Source organism: Heptranchias perlo, chromosome 2, assembly GCF_035084215.1.
Source record: "Heptranchias perlo isolate sHepPer1 chromosome 2, sHepPer1.hap1, whole genome shotgun sequence".
Lineage (NCBI taxonomy): Eukaryota > Metazoa > Chordata > Chondrichthyes > Hexanchiformes > Hexanchidae > Heptranchias > Heptranchias perlo.
The window spans coordinates 157,635,031-157,657,896 of NC_090326.1; the positions used below are offsets into that span (position 1 = coordinate 157,635,031).

Genomic DNA, 22,866 nt, shown 5'->3' on the forward strand with positions numbered 1-22,866 from the left:
ATTTGCACACAGCAATGATCCGAAAACAGCAATGTGACAATGACAAGATAATCTGTTTTTAGTGATGTTGGTTGAGGGTTAAATATCGGCCCTATTGCAATTTAATTTAATATTTTAAGATATGATTTTCATTTAAAGTTGTTCCAAGATAGCATGCAGACTATTATGTGACAAACTTCAGTTTAACTTCATTTCAATGAAGTGTTGTTGAATATATAATACATTCTAACCTGTACATTATCACACACGTCAGCCTGTGTGTTATACTCCAGTTTGTCTGCTGTTCAACACATAACGCAGGCTAACCTATGTGCCATCCTGTATACATATTGCACTCCAGCCTTTATCTTATCCTCTACTTCTTTCAAAGTGTTGTCCAAAATATAACACACCACAGTCTGTTATCCTCTAGATGCATGCTCCATCCAATATGTAACACATTCCAGCCTATGTATTATCCTCTGTGTGTACACTCCAGATTATCGTCTATATAACTCACTACGTACTATGTTCTGAATTAACATACTCCAGCCTATGTGTTATCCTGTAAATAGCACAATCCAGTTTATGTGTGTAATCCCCGGTATATTTTAGGGATAACTCACGTACCTGTTTATCTCTGTTAAAAATGTGTGTGTCTGATGCACTGATGCTACTTTCTCACCATGTACGCTGTGCGACTGCACTTCTAACGGAAAGAATACAGAATAGAAAATTAGAAAAATAAAAGATGGAATGAAGGAACATTTCAGAATATAAACAAATAAAACTGTCACAAGTTTCTGAATAGGAGGGTAAATTACAAGCTGAAACTTGTCCAACAGAAACTTTTTAGAAAATCTATAATTGATATTGCTTCTTTACCTGTAATCCTTAGGCAAATTCGATTTAGTCTCTTTTTGATTGAAAAGCCTTATTTGTCCCCATCTCTTTTTACACCCCTGTGCATATGATGACACCCTGGCTGACAACAAATCAGCCAAGCGACTTGCTCCTAGGTTTATGGCAGTGTCAGTAGTTGTTCAGAAGCATAAAAATGGCCTGAACTGACTTACCTTACAATTTTTTCAACCTTCTCTATCACATTTTGTCCCTCTACGGAGAATTGGGACGAAGTTACACAATCACAAGGCTGATATGAATAAGGAAGGTTAATTGGCCAATTCTAGTTCATCCATTCAGAAAAAAACTTTACAGTCTTCCCATCGAGGCATCTAGCTGCTTCTTAAATGATTTATGTATTTTAGCCTCAGCTACCTTACCCAGAAATCCATTCTAATCTTTCTGTGAAGAAGAACTTCCAGATATCAGTCATAAATTTACCTGATTTGAATCTGTAGAGACAGGAGGGTAGAAATTCCAGTTTGGGGGAGGGGCGGTAAACTGCAGAACCTAAGATGATGAGAACAGATGTGGGTTCCGTTCTGGGCCTCCTGAAGGCCCCGAGAAGTAAAAGAAAGAAAGGAAGAACTCAGCTGTGTTGGTACTGGGGAGGAGGCGGAAAGCTTTAGGCCATTAATTTGTTGGTGTACCATCGCGCAGGTGCCTGATGCAATCTGGTAACTGCCCAGTTGCCGCCCAGCTAAGATCAGCTAACAACACAAAGCAGGGATCAAATGTAGGGTCTCTGATCTGTACAGATTAGTGTTACACCAGGTGGCGTCTTTAAGCAAGCTATTTTTATACACATTTGAGGATTCAACTGTATAGGAAGCTGCAATTTATTACCAAACACTGTCCAATTTCTCTGCACAGGGACAAATGTGATATGTTCACTATCATTTCTGTCACCCAACCCTGGGTGAGTTTGGAGGCAAGCGTGATGGACCAAAACTACGAGTCACACTATTCTAAAATAAACCTGAATTTCAAATAAAAGTTTAAAGCAAAATAGCACATTACTCTCACGAAAGGTGAGTTACTTTCATTATAATATGCTTTAGACAAAGTCAAAAACTGATAGCACCACTTCCCTCTATAACAGGGTATAACAGACTAGAAAGTGTTATGAGCTTTACCTGTCTTCCCAATGATGACTTCTGCAGATGGTTGACTAAATGGTCCTTTCCCAGCTTTGCTGACATACGCGACTCTATATGAATAGGATTCTCCCTTACGCAGGTTGCTGGCATAAAAGCAGGATTCAGAAAGGTCAGATGCCACAGTTTTCCAGTCTTCACCTGAAAAAAACATAACATTTATAGAACAAAGAATTAATATATTACGACATACTTTAATGCAGTTCAAGAAAAATAGATGTGCTGCTGGAGATGGGAGATTAAGGAATATAGCATGATGGTGGGTAAATGGGATTGATCTAACAAAAACAGATGGCCTACTGGACATAATGGCCTTTTCCTGCTTCTAAAAATTCTCAAGATTTTGCATTATATTTTCCTCTGGTCATGCACCAATTAGTGCATCAGGATAAAATTATTTTTGCACATTAAAAAAGTGCAGAAAGGAATATTAAATGAACATATCAGGAAGTGTGATACCAGAGGAAATTAAATCACTTATGCTCTTATATACAATATAACACAACAACAACTGGCATTTATATAGCGCCTTTAACGTTGTAAATGTCCCAGGGCACTTCATGGCAAATATTTAAAGAAATATTAGCATGGATAGAGGATTGGTTAACGGACAGAAAACAGAGAGTAGGGATAAACGGGTCATTCCCAGGTTGGCAGGCTGTAAGTAGTGGGGTACCGCAAGGATCGGTGCTCGGGACTCAGCTATTCACAATCTACATTAATGACTTGGATGAAGGGACCGAGTGTAATGTATCCAAGTTTGCTGATGATACAAAGATAGGTGGGAAAGTATGCAGTGAGGAGAACACAAAGAAGCTGCAAAGGGTTAAGTGAGTGGGCAAGAAGGTGGCAGATGGAGTATTATGTGAGGAAATGTGAGGTTATTCACTTTGGTAGGAAGAATAGAAAAACAGAATATTTTTTAAATGGTGAGAAACTATTAAATGTTGGTGTCCAGAGAGACTTGGGTGTCCTGGTACAAGAAACACAAAAAGTTAGTATGCAGATACAGCAAGCAATTAGGAAGGCAAATGGCACGTTGGCCTTTATTGCAAAGGGGTTGGAGTAAGGACGTCTTACTACAATTGTGCAGGGCTTTGGTGAGACCTCACCTGGAGTACTGCATACAGTTTTGGCCGCCTTATCTAAGGAAGGATATACTTGCCTTAGAGACGGTACAACAGAGGTTCACTAGATTAATTTCTGGGATGAGAAGATTGTCCTATGAGGAGAGGTTGAGTAGAATGGGCCTATACTCTCTGGAGTTTAGACGAATGAGAGGTGATCTCATTGAAACATACAAGATTCTGAGGGGGCTTGACAGGGTAGATGCTGAGAGGTTGTTTCCCCTGGCTGGAGAGTCTAGAACTGGAGGACATAGTTGCAGGATAAGGGGTCGGCCATTTAAGATTGAGATGAAGAGGAATTTCTTCACAGAGGGTTGGGAATCTTTGGAATTCTCTACCCCAGAGGGCTGTGGATGTTGAGTCATTGAGTATGTTCAAGGCTGGGATTGAGAATCCCTACGTGGTCAGTTTTCAGTAAAATATTAAAATGTCTACGTGGCAAAGAAGCTGAATGCAAAATGGTTAGAAAGGGTTAATTAGTTAGTAACTGAGATTGATACAGGTGGCCTGGCCCTCCTGCTGGGCCATATGTTTGCGTAGTCAGCAGGTTTGCATGGTCTTATCAATGTAGAGTCTTTGATGTGATTCAAGGACTGGTCTGAATGTCTCCATGTTTATGGCAGATCAATATAGGTAACGAGCTTAGCCAAAGTTGAAAGACATTCCAGGTTGGGAGATAAGGAACAGAAGGAACAGGGAAGAACATTCCAAGTTGGAAGGTGAGGAAGTATCCCCTTTGATGTCTAACAGCAGCATGATCAGCACATGGACGATTTATGATTGGCCGGAAATAATGTAACCTCGCATGGCAACCTATGCCCGGCTTATGATTGGTGTTGACCCTCGTTAAGTATGTTCCAACCCCTATTGATTGTATAAAAACGTGTGGATTTCTGTATGTTTTTGTTCTTGCTCTGCCAGCATAGAGGGACTCTATCAGGAGTCCAAATCAATGCTGCAGACTAAGAACCCTGCTATTAAAGTTGTGTTGAACTTTAAAATGTACTCGACTTCAGTTTTTACTGAACCAGACTGAGGGGAAAGAATCTGGATCGTCAGGATGGATAGGTTTTTGGACTTTAGGGGAATCAAGGGATATGGGGATTGGGCCGGAAAGTGGAGTTGAGGTCGAAGATCAGCCATGATCTGATTGAATGGCGTAGAAAGCTCGAGGGGCTGTATGGCCTACTCCTACTCCTACTCCTATTTCTTATATTCTTATGTTCACAGGAGCATTATCAAACAAATTTTGACACCGAGATAAGGAGATATTAGGACAGGTGATCAAAAGCTTGATCAAAGAGGTAGGTTTTAAGGAGCATCTTAAAGGAGGAGAGAGGTAGAGAGCCGGAGAGGTTTAGGAAGGGAATTCCCGAGCTTAGGGCCTAGGCAGCTGAAGGCACAGCTGCCAATGATGGAGCGATTAAAATTGGGGATGCGCAAGAGGTAAGAATTGGAGGAGCGCAGAGATCTTGGAGGGTTGTAGGGTTAGAGAAGGTTACAGAGATAGGGAGGGGCGCGACCATGGAGGGATTTGAAAACAAGGATGATAATTTTAAAATCGAGGTGTTCCCAGTCCGGGAGCCAATGTAGGTCAGCGAGCACAGGGGTGATGGGTGCGAGTCAGGATATGGGCAGCAGAGTTTTGGATGAGCTCAAGTTTACGGAGGGTGGAAGATGGGAAGCCAGCCAGGAGAGCATTGGAATAGTCAAGTCTAGAGGTAACAAAGGCATGGATGAGGGTTTTAGCAGCAGATGAGCTGAGGCAGGGGCAGAGACGGGCGATGTTACGGAGGTGGAAGTAGGCAGTCTTGGTGATGGAGCAGATATGTGGTCAGAAGCTCATCTCAGGGTCAAATGGGTTGTCAAGATTGTTAACAGTCTGGTTCAGCCTCAGACAGTGGCCAGGGAGAGGGATGGAGTCGTTGCCTAGGGAACAGAGTTTGTGGCAGGAACCGAAGACAATGGGGTCGGTCTTCCCAATATTTAGTTGGAGGAAATTTTTACTGGATGTCGGACAAGCAGTGTGACAAATCAGAGACAGAGGAGGGGGTTGAAGGAGGTGGTGGTGAGGTAGAGCTGGCTGTCGTCAGCGTACATGTGGAACCTGACTTTGTATTTTTGGATGATGTCGCCGAGGGACAGCATGTAGATGAGAAATAGGAAGGGGCCAAGGGTAGATCCTTGGGGAACTCCAGAGGTAATGGTGTGGGAGTCGGAAGAGAAGCCATTGAAGGTGATTCTCTGGCTACGACTGGATAGATAAGAATCCAGCAAGTCAGTCTTCATTAACATTGCGATGCATTCACATTCGAAAGAAAACTTAATGTCAAGACAAGAACACTGGAAAATTGCAGTTTATTCCCACTAAACAGTTTAAACTAAATTTTATGGTATGTAAGTCACATCATGCCAGATGTGAGTGAATTGCCACCTTGTACCAATCAGCCAGATGTTTAACTTTTTCCACTGTACCAAGCAAAGTAACATCTCTACTCACCTTTTCTCTGACACTCAACAACATGCATTATTGGTGTGTTGGTTACAAGAGGCTTCCATATCACTAAAGCTCCATCTTCATAGACCTGCGCTATTTCAGGTGAATCGGGGCGACAAGGTGCAGCTATAATAGAAAGAAAGTGAAGGCAGTTTGGCCAGAGGAAAAAAAAGAGTTCTGATAGCTCACCCTTCTATTGCACCTTACATCAAAAAAGTGGACACATTCTGACCACCAACCGTAGTGAATTACAAGTGATTTACAACAACAACAATTTATATAGCACCTTTAACGCAGTAAAACATCCCAAGGCACTTACATTTACAACAACTTACATTTAGATGGCATTCCTTACATAGACAAATGTCTCAAAACACTCAGCAGAAAGGAGTCAAAGCCAAATGGTTTTGGAAGAGAGTTCTGGAAGTTGTAGTCTGAAGGATCAGTCTTCGATGTTGGAGTGAAGGGAATGTGGCAAAAACAGTGATCCAGAGACAGAGGAACAGCAGCTATAGGATTGGATGTATATCTGCAGAAGATTGCCCAAAAGTGGCAGGGTGAAGACATGGACTGTGACCTTGAGATTGATTCACTGGGACACAGTGGCCTAGTGGTCTGTACCGCACATTCAGTGCACTTACGCATTAAGTCATTGGGTGAACTATTCATGGGATTCTGAGTGGCTTGTGAATGTTCTCCAGAGTTAGACAAAATCAGTCAGAGACAAATATACAGAAGACTAGTTACCTGCAAGATTCAGTAAGCAGCAAGTTGAAGCTTTGCCTAAGCGGTTTTCAGCCACACATTTATAACTACCAAGATCCTCCCGAGCCACGTTTAAGATAGTTAAAAGCTGGCATCTTTTGTTTGTGGTTGATGACAGTATTCGATCATTGCAGCACAGTGGCTGGTCATCTACAGGGAACGATAAATCATTAAAAAAAAATGACAGTGTTAGATCGACAGACATAAGATGTGATTTTTTTCCTTTATGTGTACTGCTGTAGTGAGCAATATTTCATATTATGCTGCTGACTTTCAACTGGAAGGGCTGTACTGTGTAGGACTTAACCAATGTGAGACACGCAAGAATGTACTAGATTAAAACAGAGGGCGAACGGAACTGGAAGGCAATTAAAACTTACTATATAATTGTAAGTCTGTTAAAAAAAAACCAAATGTGCCCATAGAAGTAGGTTGAGACTATTCAAATTCATTTCATATTGGACTCTTACTGGCAGAGAGAGGAGGCTTCCATCACTCTAGGCTAGATTAAAAACTAGATCCACAGACGAAAGGAAATTATGTTCAGCAATATAAAGATGCAGCAGTGAATATAGGAATTGTTCATCTAGTTTGTATTCTACCATCCTGCTAGTCACATGATACAATGGTAATGGAGTTGTTGACTAATCATGGCAACCAATCTCTATCGATTAGTCAACAACACTCCCAATGGTAGCTGTATTAACATTGCCCATAACTCTTCTGTTAGATATAGAGCAGTTTGTGAAAAATAACTGACATTAGCATTCATTAGTGTGTTGATAAACTCTTCATGTCACACTGCAAGGTGCTATTGAGTCTCAACTGCAACAAGGTCAAAACAGCAGAGATTTGCAGATTGATCTGAGTACGAAATCAGGGGTTGAATTTCTGCCGGGGCGGGGGTGGGCTCTCTCAATGGTCTGTCATAGCTTGGCGGAAGATCCGCAGAAACCCCGGGGAAACAGTGTTAACGCGTGGAGTTACGGTGGATGATCAGGAGAACCCTCGTGGAAATTTAACCCTTTCAAATCTGCACAAACGCTGCACGGACCAAGAGGAATTCCAGAGAATAATTTTAAAAAAGACAAAACTCTCATAGATCACAGAAAAAGCACCGAAAATCATGAAAGAAACAAAATATTGTGGAGGAAATCAAAGCAGGACTGAAAGGCAGGAGAATGGAGCTTTGGACCAGAGTTCAAACCATATTTTTGATTCTCTTTTGCTGTCAGGTTTCTAAGAGGCAATTTGCTCAAGTAACAGCTGGATTGATGAGAGGAAAGAGTAAAAAGTGGCTCAAAATGTCATGAATCATTCACAATTCCCAATGACTGCTTGACGTTGGACCAACATGGACAGCATTTGTAATGTTAGATACATCCTGCCGAGCCAATAACATCATCATGCCTTCTGAATATTAAAGTGGATACTGAGACGTAATATGGAGGAGGGCAGAGGAGAAAGAAAATTAAGAGATAACAAGATGTTTCAAAAAAAAAACTGTTCAACAAATTTTTTTTCCTTCCTTTTTTAACCAATTTTCACCCCCTCTCTTCTGAAGATAAAGCCTCTTGGACAAAGTACTGGAGGGCAACCAGCAGCTGTGGAACCATAATCCAGCAAAGTGACCATTCTTGATGTGTGAGCCTAGATCGTGAATGTCAGCAGGCCATTCGACCGTGGGAACCCATCACAGCCAAGCCTGATTTTGCCCTCCTCCGACAAGTAGTTGGATTGCAATCAGGAATAGGAACCTGGGACAGTTCTCTCATCCCCAAACTGGGGGAAGCTAAGGTCAGTTATAGCCCCATTTAGCTACCACTGGTTAAGATTAGCTAAGTGAGTCGAGAATAAAAGTACCTTCCTAAGCTGTACACACTGCATTAATTAGCTGAGCAATCGGTATCCAAGTGATTGCTTTTTTAAAGTTTTGGTGCCTTTTAACAGGAATCAAATGTGTAGTGAGGTGCAGAATAAAATAGAACTAACCTTTGAACCACAGTATGTCAGGGTTTGGGTAGCCCGAAAGTCTGCAGGACAGGGTCACAGACTGACTCAAAACAACTGACTGGTTTTGGAGGTCTTCGAGAAAAGATGGTGCTGAAAAATAAAGGAAACAAGTTTCTAATGTTCCAAGAGTAGGAAAGGAATTGACAAAGTTGATTTGCGCAAATTGTTCATTACAGTAAAGAATGCAAATACTGAGGGCAAAGTTTAAAAGTTGTGAAATTAGAGGCACTTCTAACATTGCTGTTCTGGTTTCAGGCGATTAGCGCTGTATCCCCGCCCTGCTCCCACTCGCCCCCTTTTGTTTTCACACTCGGCATTGTCCTGCAGCCACAAGTGCAGCGAAAAGTTCAGAATATCTAACAAGAAAAAATGGGTCTCTGCTGCTGCAAGAACAAGAAAAGTTGGACTGTTTATATTTCCAAATGCGACTGACAGCAGAAGAGCCAGAAGACTGCGACTGACTGCACTGCAATAAAGCAAAAGGTGCCTTAGGAGTAGATGGTGGAGTCAGCCACAACTCATTTACCCAAAGAGAAAGAGACGGTATTGAGCGGTATGAGCGATTTGGAGGAGGGGACCGAGTGTAACGTATCAAAGTTTGCAGATGATACAAAGATGGGAGGGAAAGTAGAGAGTGAGGAGAACATAAAAAACCTACAAGGGGATACAGACAGGCTGGGTGAGTGGGCGGAGATTTGGCAGATGCAATACAATATTGGAAAATAGGAGGTTATGCACTTTGGCAGGAAAAATCAGAGAGCAAGTTATTATCTTAATGGCGAGAAACTGGAAAGTACTGCAGTACAAAGGGATCTGGGGGTCCTAGTGCAAGAAGATCAAAAAGTTAGTATGCAGGTGCAGCAGGTGATCAAGAAGGCCAACGGAATGTTGGCTTTTATTGCTAGGGGGATAGAATATAAAAACAGGGAGGTATTGCTGCAGTTATATAAGGTATTGGTGAGACCGCACCTGGAATACTGCATACAGTTTTGGTGTCCATACTTAAGAAAAGACATACTTGCTCTCGAGGCAGTACAAAGAAGGTTTACTCGGTTAATCCCGGGGATGAGGGGGTGGACATATGAGGAGAGGTTGAGTAGATTGGGACTCTACTCATTGGAGTTCAGAAGAATGAGAGGCGATCTTATTGAAACATATAAGATTGTGAAGGGGCTTGATCGGGTGGATGCGGTAAGGATGTTCCCAAGGATGGGTGAAACTAGAACTAGGGGGCATAATCTTAGAATAAGGGGCTGCTCTTTCAAAACTGAGATGAGGAAAAACTTCTTCACTCAGAGGGTAGTAGGTCTGTGGAATTTGCTGCCCCAGGAAGCTGTGGAAGCTACATCATTAAATAAATTTAAAACAGAAATCGACAGCTTCCTAGAAGTAAAGGGAATTAGGGGTTACGGGGAGCGGGCAGGAAATTGGACATGAATTTAGATTTGAGGTTAGGATCAGATCAGCCATGATCTTATTGAATGGCGGAGCAGGCTCGAGGGGCCGATTGGCCTACTCCTGCTCCTATTTCTTATGTTCTTATAAAAACAATACATAACTTTTCCCTCATGTGAAAAATACATGAATTGGCTGCAATGACAGTGAGTTATGAAGGTCTGCCTCAAAAGTGAAGGAAGAATTATAATGCATTATTCTCATTCTTTGAGAAAAGCAACTTACAGCTAATTTTAAATTAGCAGTTGAAAGTCTATTCATTTAACAGGATATTCCATCATCAGGTATTTATGCAAATACTTATGCAAGTTATTCAGTGTAAAATATGAGCTATTATAACAGGTTTACATTCATCAGCATAATACCTTTCTCCTTTGCTTTTGAACTGGGAAGCCTGAATGAAAACAGTTTAGATTTTTTCTTCAGGGAACCACTGGGATTGTCTCTAGTGTCCGTTGAATGCACGCCCATTTGCTGTTTTCCTATGTCTGCAACAAAATTATAATATGGTTAATATTATTTCAATATTCTTTCATGAGGGAAATTCATTTGTAGCTTTGTATCGAGGAAATTATTTCTATTACCATCATGTCTTTTATTATAATTAGGCCTCAACTGGAGTATTGTGTCCAATTCTGAGCACCACACTTTAGGAAGGATGTCAAGGCCTTGGAGAGGGTGCAGAGGAGATTTACTAGAATGGTACCAGGGATGAGTGATTTCAGTTATGTGGCGAGATTAAAAATGCTGGGATTGTTCTCCTTAGAGTAGAGAAGGTTAAGGGGAGATTTAATAGAGGTGTTCAAAATTATGAAGGGTTTTAATAGAGTAAATAAGGAGAAACCATTTCCATTGGCAGGAGGGTTGGTAACCAGAGGACACAGATTTAAGGTAATTGGCAAAAGAACCACAGGAGAGATAAGGAGAATTGTTTATTACACAGCGAGTTATGATGATCTGGAATGCACTGCCTAAAAGGGTGGTGGAAGCAGATTCAGTAGTAATTTTCAAAAGGGAATTGGATAAATATTCGAAAAGTAAAAATCTGCAGGACTTTGGGGAAAAAGCAGAGGAGTGGGACTAATTGGATAGCTCTTTCAAATAGCTGGAACAGGCACGATAGGCCAAATGACCTCCTTCTGTGCTGTATGATTCTGTAGTTATAGCTACAATTCAATAAAGCCTAGAAGCCTTGAATCTTTCTTCAGTCTAGCCCACCGAATTCCACAATCAGATCGGAAAACACAGTGGTCTAAATCATGGAACACTTCGTGCTCACTGCCAATGAATGTCTATAATCAGATGGGAAGACATGGATAGTCTCTTCCATGGAATGCTCCGTCATCCCTGCTTGTGCAGTTCTTTGGTCAGATATTAGAGATGAAGGAATGGACAGTCAATGTTAAAATCAGCAGAACCAAGGCTTGCAGATTCGAGTGTCAAGCATACCTCACACTAAACTGTTGACCTATCGATGGCTTTAACCATTATGACTGCTGTAAGAGCTAAGGTGATTGGCAAAAGAGCCAGAGGCAACATGAGGAAACTTTTTTTTTATGCAGCGAGTTGTAATGATCGGGAAAACACTGCTTGAAAGGGCGGTGGATGCAGATTCAACAGTAACTTTCAAAAGGGAATTAGATAAATACTTGAAGGGAAAAAAATTACAGGGCTATGGGGAAAGAGCAGGGGAATGGGACTATTTGGATAGCTCTTTCAAAGAGCCGGCACAGGCATGATGGGCCAAATGGACTTCTGCTGTGCTGTACTACTATATAGTACCACATTACTGATCCATGTCTGCTTCCAGCATTGTCATCTAGTAAAAGATAACCAACAGCCTAAAAAAAAAAGCTGTCACAGCCTCCAAGAAGCTGACAACTCAAGAATGGCCCTGAGATGGTGGGGGGTGTCCAGAACAAGGGGGCATAACCTTAAAGTTAGAGCTAGGCCATCCAAGGGTGATGTCAGGAAGCACTTTTACACACAAAGGGTAGTGGAAATCTGGACCTCTCCCCCCAAAAAGCTGTTGAGGCTGGGGGGATCAATTGAAAATTTCAAATTGAGATTGATAGATTTTTGTTAGGCAAGGGTATTAAGGGATACGGAACCAAGGCGGGTAGATGGAGTTAAGCTACAGATCAGCCATGAACGAATTGAATGGTGGAACAGGCTCGAGGGGCTGAATGGCCTACTCCTGTTCCTATGAAGAAAGAAAATATGCTACTGCTTGTTTTGTAAACCAAATGGGTGCAGGATTCAGTCTCAGGATTGGCTAACAGTTCAAGCCTGACAGCCATGATTCTAAACAGTTATGTTAATCCTATCCAGACAGCTGGTTGCAATAGATTATGGTAGAATGTCTCATCTTGGACTAGGAGAGCTTGCTTTCCAATAAACATAACTGCTGCTGAAAGAGCATCAAGTGGCTTGAAGTAACCTCCGCTCCAGGGTACTGTGCAAGATGGGCCACAAAGGCGGGATTGTTAATTTTTTTTAAAAAAAGGTTTTCCTGTTTGCAGAGTATTTCAGGGTTCTATTGTTTTTACATATTCAATACTTTATTTTTGTCAATAATATGTAGGTGTGTGCTTAAAATATGTATCCTAAATTCTAGTTCAGTATAAGATGTAAAACCGTCACTGGAGAAGCAATGATAAATCATCACGCTTGTGTCAAGCTTGCAGGACTTTGATTTTATTTAATTGGCACCTCACTAAATATGGAACACATTCTGACAAATTCCACATTAGCCCTCGCTGCAGTGAATATAATCACAAAACAATGAACAATTCCAAAGCAAGCAATTTTTAGATTTCTTGGAAGATGTTTTGTACTTACCATCTTCATGTGGTGTTAAAGGAGGTATTAATGGCACTTTCATAACTTCCATGTACTGGCTCCCCTGCAATTCCGCGTAAGGTGGGTTTGCACTTCCCTGGGGCTCACTCAGCTCCCCTTCATTTTCCTTTCTCAGTTTAGGTTTTTCTGCTGAATCTTTGGTGTTCAGTCGCAATGAAAAGCGAGCGGGCAATGTCTGACTTTTTCTTTTTCCCCTCGAGTCTTGCAACTGTTTGCCTGAGTTAAAATCCTGTAACACAGATAAAGAATATCGACTTCCTCCTCCATCTTCATCGTGCGCTCGCTGATACAAACCTTTATCCCAATTTAGTGAGCTAGATCTGCTCAATAATCTTAAAAGACCTGATCTGCCAAATGTTTTTGATGTAGACTTTGACACTGGGCCTGTGTGGGTTTCACTGGCAGTCAGACTCGTTTCACTTGAAGAAGTTGGAGTTTTTGCATCCTTTGGGCCTTTGAATGCTTTTCTTAAACTTTCAAAGCTTTGATGTATTTTGTTTTCCAGTGAAGTTTTTTTAGATTTTTTTTTCTTTTTTGATTCTCCTTGTAATCCTCCCTCGATATCAGATGTGGTCTCATCCTGTTCAGTGTCATCGAGCAATTCCAATAGATCTGATTCCCATTCATCTGCAGGCAGATTCCAGGAGTACTTATTCACTGGTTCAGTCTCATCGCACAATATTTCATAGGAGGTGGTTGATGTCTGATCTAACTTTCCTTGTAAAGCGCTGTCCTTTTTTGTCTCTGTTTCCCTTGAAGGAAACAGTTCTTCAGATGTGCATGGCACAGGCAAAGGTTTGGTTTGTGAGGCTCTTTTTTCTTCAAACTCTTGAAACAGAAATGTGGGGCAATGTCCATACTGCAGTTCACAGCTGTATGGCTCTGACAGGTCAAAGTAATCTGTGTCTGGTTCTACTGCATCAAAGTATAAAGAGCTGACGTTTTCACTTGAACTCTGCTCCTGAGGTTCACATGTGAGAACTGAGGCAGCAACAGAGGAGATTTCACTCTGTAACTCAGAATCCAAAGAACCTTGCAAGTCAAAAGACCTGATCCCTGAAATATCTAAATGCGAACGGGTAGGCTCGTCGTAATACTGCCTTTTTGTTGTTACGGCCTCTGACTCGGGCGGTTCATAAAGAGATGAGCTCTTTGTATCTTCAAATGACTGTGAAAATTCACGGTCCTTGTTTTGCAGATCTGATGGACTGTGGAGGGAAGCAACTGGTGCTGCACTAGAGTCCATCTCTGAATGTTGACAATGATTGTCTTTGATGTCAGTAAGACAGGTTTTCTTTTCCATGCTGAACTCTTTGTTCTGTTCTTTTTCCAATGCAGGTGGAGAAGGTGGAGAAGGTGTATCAGTTTGCACAGACTGGTCTATCTCAGAGGGAATATTTTTCGTGGGGCATTCTAAAATGCATTTTAAGTCTGTTAACAATGTGACCTCTTCAGATAGGCACACCTTGTCACTTAGTATGCATTTGAACATTGCTGACTTTTGTGTACCTGACTCTTGTGCACCTAAGGAAACAGGTTGGAGTATTTTGGAATCACTAACAACAGTCATTGTGTTGGAGTTTGGATCTGACTGCTGAGGAAATGGCTCCAATATTTCACTTGCAGATTCTTTTGCTGTAGTCTGAACTAAGAACTCTGTTTCACATTCATCCAATGACTTGCTCCTCCTTGAATTTTGCTTGGGAGCATAAGCCACACTATCGCCATTATCGTAAGAGGCTGACTTTGCCAGCCTTCCTGAGACGCGCCTTGAGGTTTCTTCAAATCTTTCATAACCAGATGTTCTGTCCTGTACATCCATCTGAAAGCACTCCAAGAGTGGCTGACGTAGGCCGCTTACCTTTCCCTTTGTGTAACCTGCCTGTACAAAGCGTTTCCTCATTCTTTCAAGACTCCTTGCGTATTGAGCATCCTCAGTAGAAAGATCCCTACTCTCCAGCATATTGCAGTAGAAAGTGCTTTTTATAAGACTGTGCCTTGGTAAAAGTCTGGATGATGGTTTGCAGCCTGTATCCATTAAGTTGTCTTCTCCTGATACTTGAAGTGTGAGAGCGCTATCAGCTGAGATGCCTTGTACTAAGTTGTGAGCTGCTGCTTCCTCCACCCTTGAGCAGTCTGATGTCTCTATAGTCACTGCTTTGGGAATGGGATGTTCCATTTTGTTAGTACTTAAATTCAGTTCTTCACACGTTTCAGAATATTTATTCTGTGCTTTCACATTTTCACCATATTCTGCACCTGTTTCATGTTTTACATCTGCTTGTTTTTCAACAGCAACACTTCTAGTTAACACTGGCCTATGTCTCTTGTGCTCATTGGTATTTGGATCTAAATTGTCTGTTGAAAAAGAAGAAGATCGTTGGTTTTCACAATGTTCACTTGCAAAATGTTGATCAAATGCAGTCTGATTGACATCTGGAGTATGGGTTGAACATGGTTCTGTCTGGTGGGTGCAGTCTTCCAAATCAGAAGAAGAGGCACTGGTTGTTGACGAACTGCTTTCCTTAAACAAATGCCGAGACATACCAAGATACTGGCCTTCAGAAGTCCCTTCCAAAAGTTGAGGAATCGACCTCATTACAAGTATTGATTTGTAGCACATAAGGGAGCGCTGAAAATAATACACAGATGACAAATTTAAAAGACTGATGAAAATACTTAATTGTTTTAAAAACAACAACTCTACTTTTTTTTAATTAAGAATAACAATCTAAAAAAAAATCTGTTTCACATCAGATTCTTAAACATGCCATGTGTTTGAAATTAAGGGGTAAAATGCTCTAGCTTTTTTAAAATAACAGGATTACTCTAATTTTGAGGCATTAGTGCATAGTTAATGATTTAGCAGCTTTTCCTCAATTCACCTTTGCATTCTCAAAACATTCATGAGTCCAAGAAAAAGGTAACTTGATAAAGGAATTCTTTAGAAAGCCTGAAAGCTACAGCAAGCTACTTCCACCTTTGTAACATCGCCCATATCCGCCCTTGCCTCAGACCATCTCCTCCTGAAGCTCTCATCCATGCTTTTGTTACCTCCAGACTCAACTATTCCAATGTTCTCCTGGCTGGCCTCCCAACTTCCACCCTCTATAAACTTAAGCTCATCTAAAACTGCTGTCTGTATCCTAACTCACACCATGTCCCGTTCACCCACTACTTCTGTGCTTACTGACCTACATTGGCTCCAGGTCCATGAACGCCTCGATTTTAAAATTCTCATCCTTGTGTTCAAATCCCTCCATGGCCTCCCCCTCCCTATCTCTGTAACCTCCTCCAGCCCTACAACCCTCCGAGATCTCTGCGTTCCTCCAACTCTGGCCTCTTGTGCATCCCCCACTTTCTTTGCCCCACCATTGGTGGCCGTGCCTTCAGCAATCTAGACCCTAAGCTCTGAAATTCCCTCCCTAAACCTCTAAAACACAGGAACAGAAGTAGTCCATTCAGCCACTCGAGTCTTCAATTAAATCATGGCTGATCTAATGAATTCTTTGCATCTGTCTTTGCAAAAGAAAGGGACGATGCAGACATTGTAGTTAAGGAGGAGGAATGTGAAATATTGGATGGGATAAACATAGTGAGGGAGGAAGTATTAACGGGATTAGCATCTTTGAAAATAGATAAATCCCCAGGCCTGGATGAAATGTATCCCAGCCTGTTAAGAGAAGCAAGAGAGGAAATAGCAGTGGCTCTGACCATCACTTTCCAATCCTCTCTGGCTACAGGCAAGTGTTGGAGGACTGGAGGACTGCTAATGTTGTACCGTTGTTTAAAAAGGGAGAAAGGGCTAGACCGAGTAATTACAGGCCAGATGGCCTAACCTTGGTGGTGGGCAAATTATTGGAAACAATTCTGAGACACAGTATTAATCATCATTTAGAAAGATACAGATTAATCAAGGACAGTCAACATGGATTTGTTAAGGGAAGGCCGTGTCTTACGAACTTGACTGAATTTTTTGAGGAGGTAACAAGGAGGGTCAATGAGGGTAGTGCATTTGATGTAGTCTACATGGATTTTAGCAAGGCTTTTGACAAGGTCCCACATGGCAGGCTGGTTAGGAAAGTAAAAGCCCATGGGATCCAAAGGAAAGTGGCAAGCTGGATCCAAAATTGGCTCAGTGGCAGGAAGCAAAGGGTAATGGTCGACGGCTGTTTTTGTGACTGGAAGGCTGTTTCCAGTGGGGTTCCGCAGGACTCAGTACTAGGACCCTTGCTTTTTGTGATATATATTAATGATTTAGACTTAGATGTAGGGGGCATGATTAGGAAGTTTGCAGATGGTACAGTAATTGGTCGTGTAGTGAGGAGGAAAGCTGTGGACTGCAGGAAGATATCAATGGTGGACTGGTAGACAGAAAAGTGGCAAATGGAATTTTTTCCAGAGACGTAATACATTTGGGGAGGGCAAACATAGCAAAGGAATACACAATAAATGGGAGGATACTGAGAGGCGTAGAGGAAGTGAGGGACCTTGGAGTGCATGTCCACAGATCCCTGAAGGTAGCAGGACAGGTAGATAAGGTGGTTAAGATGGCATATGGGATACTTTCCTTTATTAGCCGAGGCACAGAATATAAGAGCAGGGAGGTTATGCTAGAACTGTATAAAATACTGGTTAGGCCACAGCTTGAGTACTGTGTACAGTTCTGGTCACCACATTACAGGAAAGATGTGATTGAGAGGGTACTATAGAGGGTACAGAGGAGATTTACGAGGATGTTGCCAGGACTGGAGAATTTTAGTTATGAGGAAAAATTGAATAGGCTGGGGCTGTTCTCTTTGGAACAGAGGAGGCTGAGGGGCGATTTAATTGAGGTGTACAAAATTATGACGGGCCTAGATAGAGCGGATGGGAAAGATCTATTTTCCTTAGCAGAGAGGTCAATAACCAGGGGCATAGATTTAAAGTAATTGGTAAAAGGATTAGAGGGGAGCTGAGGAAATTTTTTTTCACCCAGAGGGTGGTGGGGATCTGGAACTCACTACCTGAAAGGGTGGTAGAGGCAGAAACCCTCATCACATTTAAAAAGTACCTGGATGTGCACCTGAAGTGTCGTAACCTACAAGGCTACTGACCAAGTGCTGGAAAGTAGGATTAGGCTGGGTGGCTCATTTTCGGCCGGCGCGGACACGATGGGCTGAATGGCCTCCTTCTGTGCTGTAAATTTTCTATGATTCTATGGCTCTTCTGAAGGTTCACTGTAACACAACATTTATTGTCTTCTTACCTGCCACTTGTTTCTTGATATAAAGAATTTCAATCTTTTTGTTTTAATTGTACAAGACTCCTGGAGTTTTAGTTTTTCCTGGAAAAAAAGGTTTGAGTTATTTAAGTTTTTTTGCCCCCAACGATGACACTTGTATGTATATAACATAAATAGTTTCTTTATGTTGTGAGAATTGTAAGAACTTAAAACTTTTTAGAAACTGGTATAGGCCATTTGGTTTAATAAGCCTATCCTTTTTTCATAAATCAACCACAGGAGCTTCCTTCTCCCAAATAACCATCAATCACTTCTCTCTATAGAAACACATTCGATTGTCTCTTGAGGTCATTTACAGTGTCTGCTTCAATGCCTTCCCTGTTTATTTATTTAACACTCTATTACCCTTTAGGCAAGGGTGTGTGAAATGCCACCTCCTTTTATTTGGTCTAAAGTCCTGCCCTGCCCTGCCCTGCCAGTTTTTCCTCTTTGCATGTTTGTGCACAAAGCTGATTTTAACTTTGATGTGGAGATGCCGGTGATGGACTGGGGTTGACAATTGTAAACAATTTTACAACACCAAGTTATAGTCCAGCAATTTTATTTTAAATTCACAAGCTTTCGGAGACTTCCTCCTTCCTCAGGTAAATGTTCAGGAGCTCCTTGAAGCCTACGCATTTATACATATAGAACAATACATGGTGTTTACAGAATGCCCCTGCAACTGCCCGTTGCCAAGGCAATCACCGTGTTCAGACAGAGAGGTGTCACCTGCAGAACCCCCGAATACACATTCAACAAAAAAACAAACAGGAAAAAAAACAGAGAGAGGCAGAAACATCCGGAAGGCAGAGAAAGCCAGCAAATGACCCATTATATTAAAAACAGATAACATTTGTTCGCTGGTGGGGTAACGTGTAGCGTGACATGAACCCAAGATCCCGGTTGAGGCCGTCCTCATGGGTGCGGAACTTGGCTATCAATTTCTGCTCGACGATTTTGCGTTGTCGTGTGTCTCGAAGGCCGCCTTGGAGTACGCTTACCCGAAGGTCGGTGGATGAATGTCCATGACTGCTGAAGTGTTCCCCGACTGGGAGGGAACCCTCCTGTTTGGCGATTGTTGCGCGGTGTCCGTTCATCTGTTGTCGCAGCGTCTGCATGGTCTCGCCAATGTACCATGCTCTGGGGCATCCTTTCCTGCAACGTATGAGGTAGACAACGTTGGCCGAGTCACAGGAGTATGAACCATGCACCTGGTGGGTGGTGTCCTCTCGTGTGATGGTGGTATCTGTGTCGATGATCTGGCATGTCTTGCAGAGGTTACCGTGGCAGGGTTGTGTGGTGTCGTGGACGCTGTTCTCTTGAAAGCTAGGTAATTTGCTGCGAACGATGGTCTGTTTGAGGTTGGGTGGCTGTTTAAAGGCGAGTAGTGGAGGTGTGGGGATGGCCATAGCGAGGTGTTTGTCCTCATTGATGACATGTTGAAGGCTGCGGAGAACATGGCGTAGTTTCTCCGCTCCGGGGAAGTACTGGACGATAAAGGGTACTCTGTTGGTTGCGTCCCGTGTTAGTCTCCTGAGGAGGTCTATGCGATTTTTTGCTGTGGCCCGTCGGAACTGTCGATCGATGAGTCGAGCGTCTTATCCCGTTCTTACTAGGGCGTCTTTCAGCGTCTGTAGGTGTCCATCGCGCTCCTCCTCGTCTGAGCAGACCCTGAACAGCCATGGGGACCAAATTCGCACCCCAATACGCCAACATTTTCATGCACAAGTTCGAGCAGGACTTCTTCACTGCACAAGACCTCCAACCAACACTATACACCAGATACATCGACGACATTTTCTTTCTATGGACCCACGGCAAGGAATCACTAAAGAGACTACATGATAACATCAACAAGTTCCATCCCACCATCAAGCTCACCATGGACTACTCCTCGGAATCAGTTTCTTTCTTGGACACACGAATCTCCATCAAAGACGGGCACCTCAGCACCTCACTCTACCGCAAGCCCACGGACAACCTCACGATGCTCCACTTTTCCAGCTTCCACCCTAACCACGTCAAAGAGGCCATCCCCTATGGACAGGCCCTGCGAATACACAGGGTCTGCTCAGACGAGGAGGAACGCGATGGACACCTACAGACGCTGAAAGACGCCCTAGTAAGAACGGGATATGACGCTCGACTCATCGATCGACAGTTCCGACGGGCCACAGCAAAAAATCGCATCGACCTCCTCAGGAGACTAACACGGGACGCAACCAACAGAGTACCCTTTGTCGTCCAGTACTTCCCCGGAGCGGAGAAACTACGCCATGTTCTCCGCAGCCTTCAACATGTCATCAATGAGGACAAACACCTCGCTATGGCCATCCCCACACCTCCACTACTCGCCTTTAAACAGCCACCCAACCTCAAACAGACCATCGTTCGCAGCAAATTACCTAGCTTTCAAGAGAACAGCGTCCACGACACCACACAACCCTGCCACGGTAACCTCTGCAAGACATGCCAGATCATCGACACAGATACCACCATCACACGAGAGGACACCACCCACCAGGTGCATGGTTCATACTCCTGTGACTCGGCCAACGTTGTCTACCTCATACGTTGCAGGAAAGGATGCCCCAGAGCATGGTACATTGGCGAGACCATGCAGACGCTGCGACAACGGATGAACGGACACCGCGCAACAATCGCCAAACAGGAGGGTTCCCTCCCAGTCGGGGAACACTTCAGCAGTCATGGACATTCATCCACCGACCTTCGGGTAAGCGTACTCCAAGGCGGCCTTCGAGACACACGACAACGCAAAATCGTCGAGCAGAAATTGATAGCCAAGTTCCGCACCCATGAGGACGGCCTCAACCGGGATCTTGGGTTCATGTCACGCTACACGTTACCCCACCAGCGAACAAATGTTATCTGTTTTTAATATAATGGGTCATTTGCTGGCTTTCTCTGCCTTCCGGATGTTTCTGCCTCTCTCTGTTTTTTTTCCTGTTTGTTTTTTTGTTGAATGTGTATTCGGGGGTTCTGCAGGTGACACCTCTCTGTCTGAACACGGTGATTGCCTTGGCAACGGGCAGTTGCAGGGGCATTCTGTAAACACCATGTATTGTTCTATATGTATAAATGCGTAGGCTTCAAGGAGCTCCTGAACATTTACCTGAGGAAGGAGGAAGTCTCCGAAAGCTTGTGAATTTAAAATAAAATTGCTGGACTATAACTTGGTGTTGTAAAATTGTTTACAATTTTAACTTTGGCTCAGCTTCAACACTTTACACACCCTGGAACTGCAATGGAGCCGAGATTATTGAAGGGGGTCGTGATAAAGGTCTTAGAATCATAGAGCACAGAAGGAGGCCATTCGGCCCATTGTGCCTGTGCTGGCTCTTTGAAAGAGCTATCCAACTAGTCCCAATCCCCTGCTTTTTCCCATAGCCCTGCAAATTTTTCCACTTCAAGGGCATTATTTTAACCAGGATGGGGGGTGGGGGTCAATAATCGGGTGGGAAAGCCAGAGAAAAAAATCGTCCGGTTTCCCAAGCGACGCCACTAAATTGAAGCCACTTAACTGAACTTCTGGGTTTTGCGTCCTCAAACTGCGCAGCGGGTGGATTGTGCACCCACATGACACATTTAAAGCCCACTATTTAAAGGGCCACTCCAACAATGCAGTTTGAAGGAGAAAGGAGGCTAAAATCTCCATGCAACATTCCAGAGCAAAGCCAGCTCCCAGGTTTTCCAACGCCACCCTGGAAACATTGCTGGGCGCAGTGAGAAGCAGGAGGGAGGTGCTTTGTCCAGCCGACAGGAGCAAGAAACCCAGATCTGTCACAAAGAAGGCGTGGCTGGAGGTGGCAGAACAGGTCAGCAGCAGAATCACGGTACCCCGATCGTGGTTTCAATGCAGAAAGAGATTTAATGACCTAACCAGGTCAGGAAAAGTGAGTACAGTTACTGATTGACCTGCATTCCGTGGTGAACAGTGCCCCCACCTCACACTGCTCTGCGAAGCCTACTCCATCACATCACTCCTCACGCCCACTTAAGGCTCAGTCTTGACTTACCTTCACTTTCTGTGCACTTCTTCACCCCCCATTTGTGCACCCATCTCTTCCACTCATCCCAATCCCCAATGTGATCAATCTGTCTGACAGTCACCCTCTGATGCATCTGTTTCATTGTCATCCTGACCCAAAGCAGTGCATCCGTCGGGTGACCACGTCACCCTCACTCACTCACATGTTTGTACTTTCTCCCCTTGTAGAAGAGAGCGCAAAATGCAAGGGAGAGGGCGAGAATTGAAGGGGGGCCTCCACAAATCGTGGCCCTCACAGAGGCGGAGGAGAAGGTGTTGGACATAAGCCAGATGGTGGAGTGCCTGGCTGCTGGGGATGCTGAGACTGGCACTCCACAAACGTCTGGTAACAGAGCTTTAACATTCCTCACACACAACATGGATTGACGTGATCAATCATTGACGTGTTGTACATCTCAGTATGCTCATCACAACATTGCTTCTGCGATGATTATTAATATTGCTGTATAAGAACATAAGAAATAGGAGCAAGAGTAGGCCACATGGCCCCTCGAGCCTGCTCCGCCATTCAATCAGATCATGGCTGATCTTCGACCTGAGTGAAGAAATTCCTCCTCATCTCAGTTTTAAATGCCCGACCCGTTATCCTGCGACTATGTCCCCTAGTATCAGACTCTCCAGCCATGGGAAATAACCTCTCAGCATTTAGCCTGTCAAGCCCCTGCATAATATTATATGTTTCAATTTGATCACCTCTCATTCTTCTAAACTCCAGAGAGTATAGGCCCATTCTACTCAAGCTCACCTCAGAGGACAACCCTCTCATCCCAGGA

At 43.2% G+C, this 22,866-nt stretch overlaps 1 protein-coding gene across 1 annotated transcript in view; it reads right to left on the reverse strand.

The window, feature by feature from the left end:
* The window catches only part of LOC137299362 (obscurin-like), a 552,786-nt gene that overhangs the window by 22,081 nt on the left and 507,839 nt on the right, over window positions 1–22,866 (reverse strand). The window contains exons 113-120 of the mRNA XM_067968057.1: window positions 18,007–18,084; window positions 12,738–15,390; window positions 10,262–10,384; window positions 8,421–8,531; window positions 6,411–6,578; window positions 5,667–5,789; window positions 2,019–2,180; window positions 610–688 (exon numbers count right to left, since the gene is read on the reverse strand). Of these exons, the coding sequence (XP_067824158.1) occupies window positions 610–688; window positions 2,019–2,180; window positions 5,667–5,789; window positions 6,411–6,578; window positions 8,421–8,531; window positions 10,262–10,384; window positions 12,738–15,390; window positions 18,007–18,084 (3,497 nt within the window). The remainder of the gene's footprint in view (window positions 1–609; window positions 689–2,018; window positions 2,181–5,666; window positions 5,790–6,410; window positions 6,579–8,420; window positions 8,532–10,261; window positions 10,385–12,737; window positions 15,391–18,006; window positions 18,085–22,866) is intronic.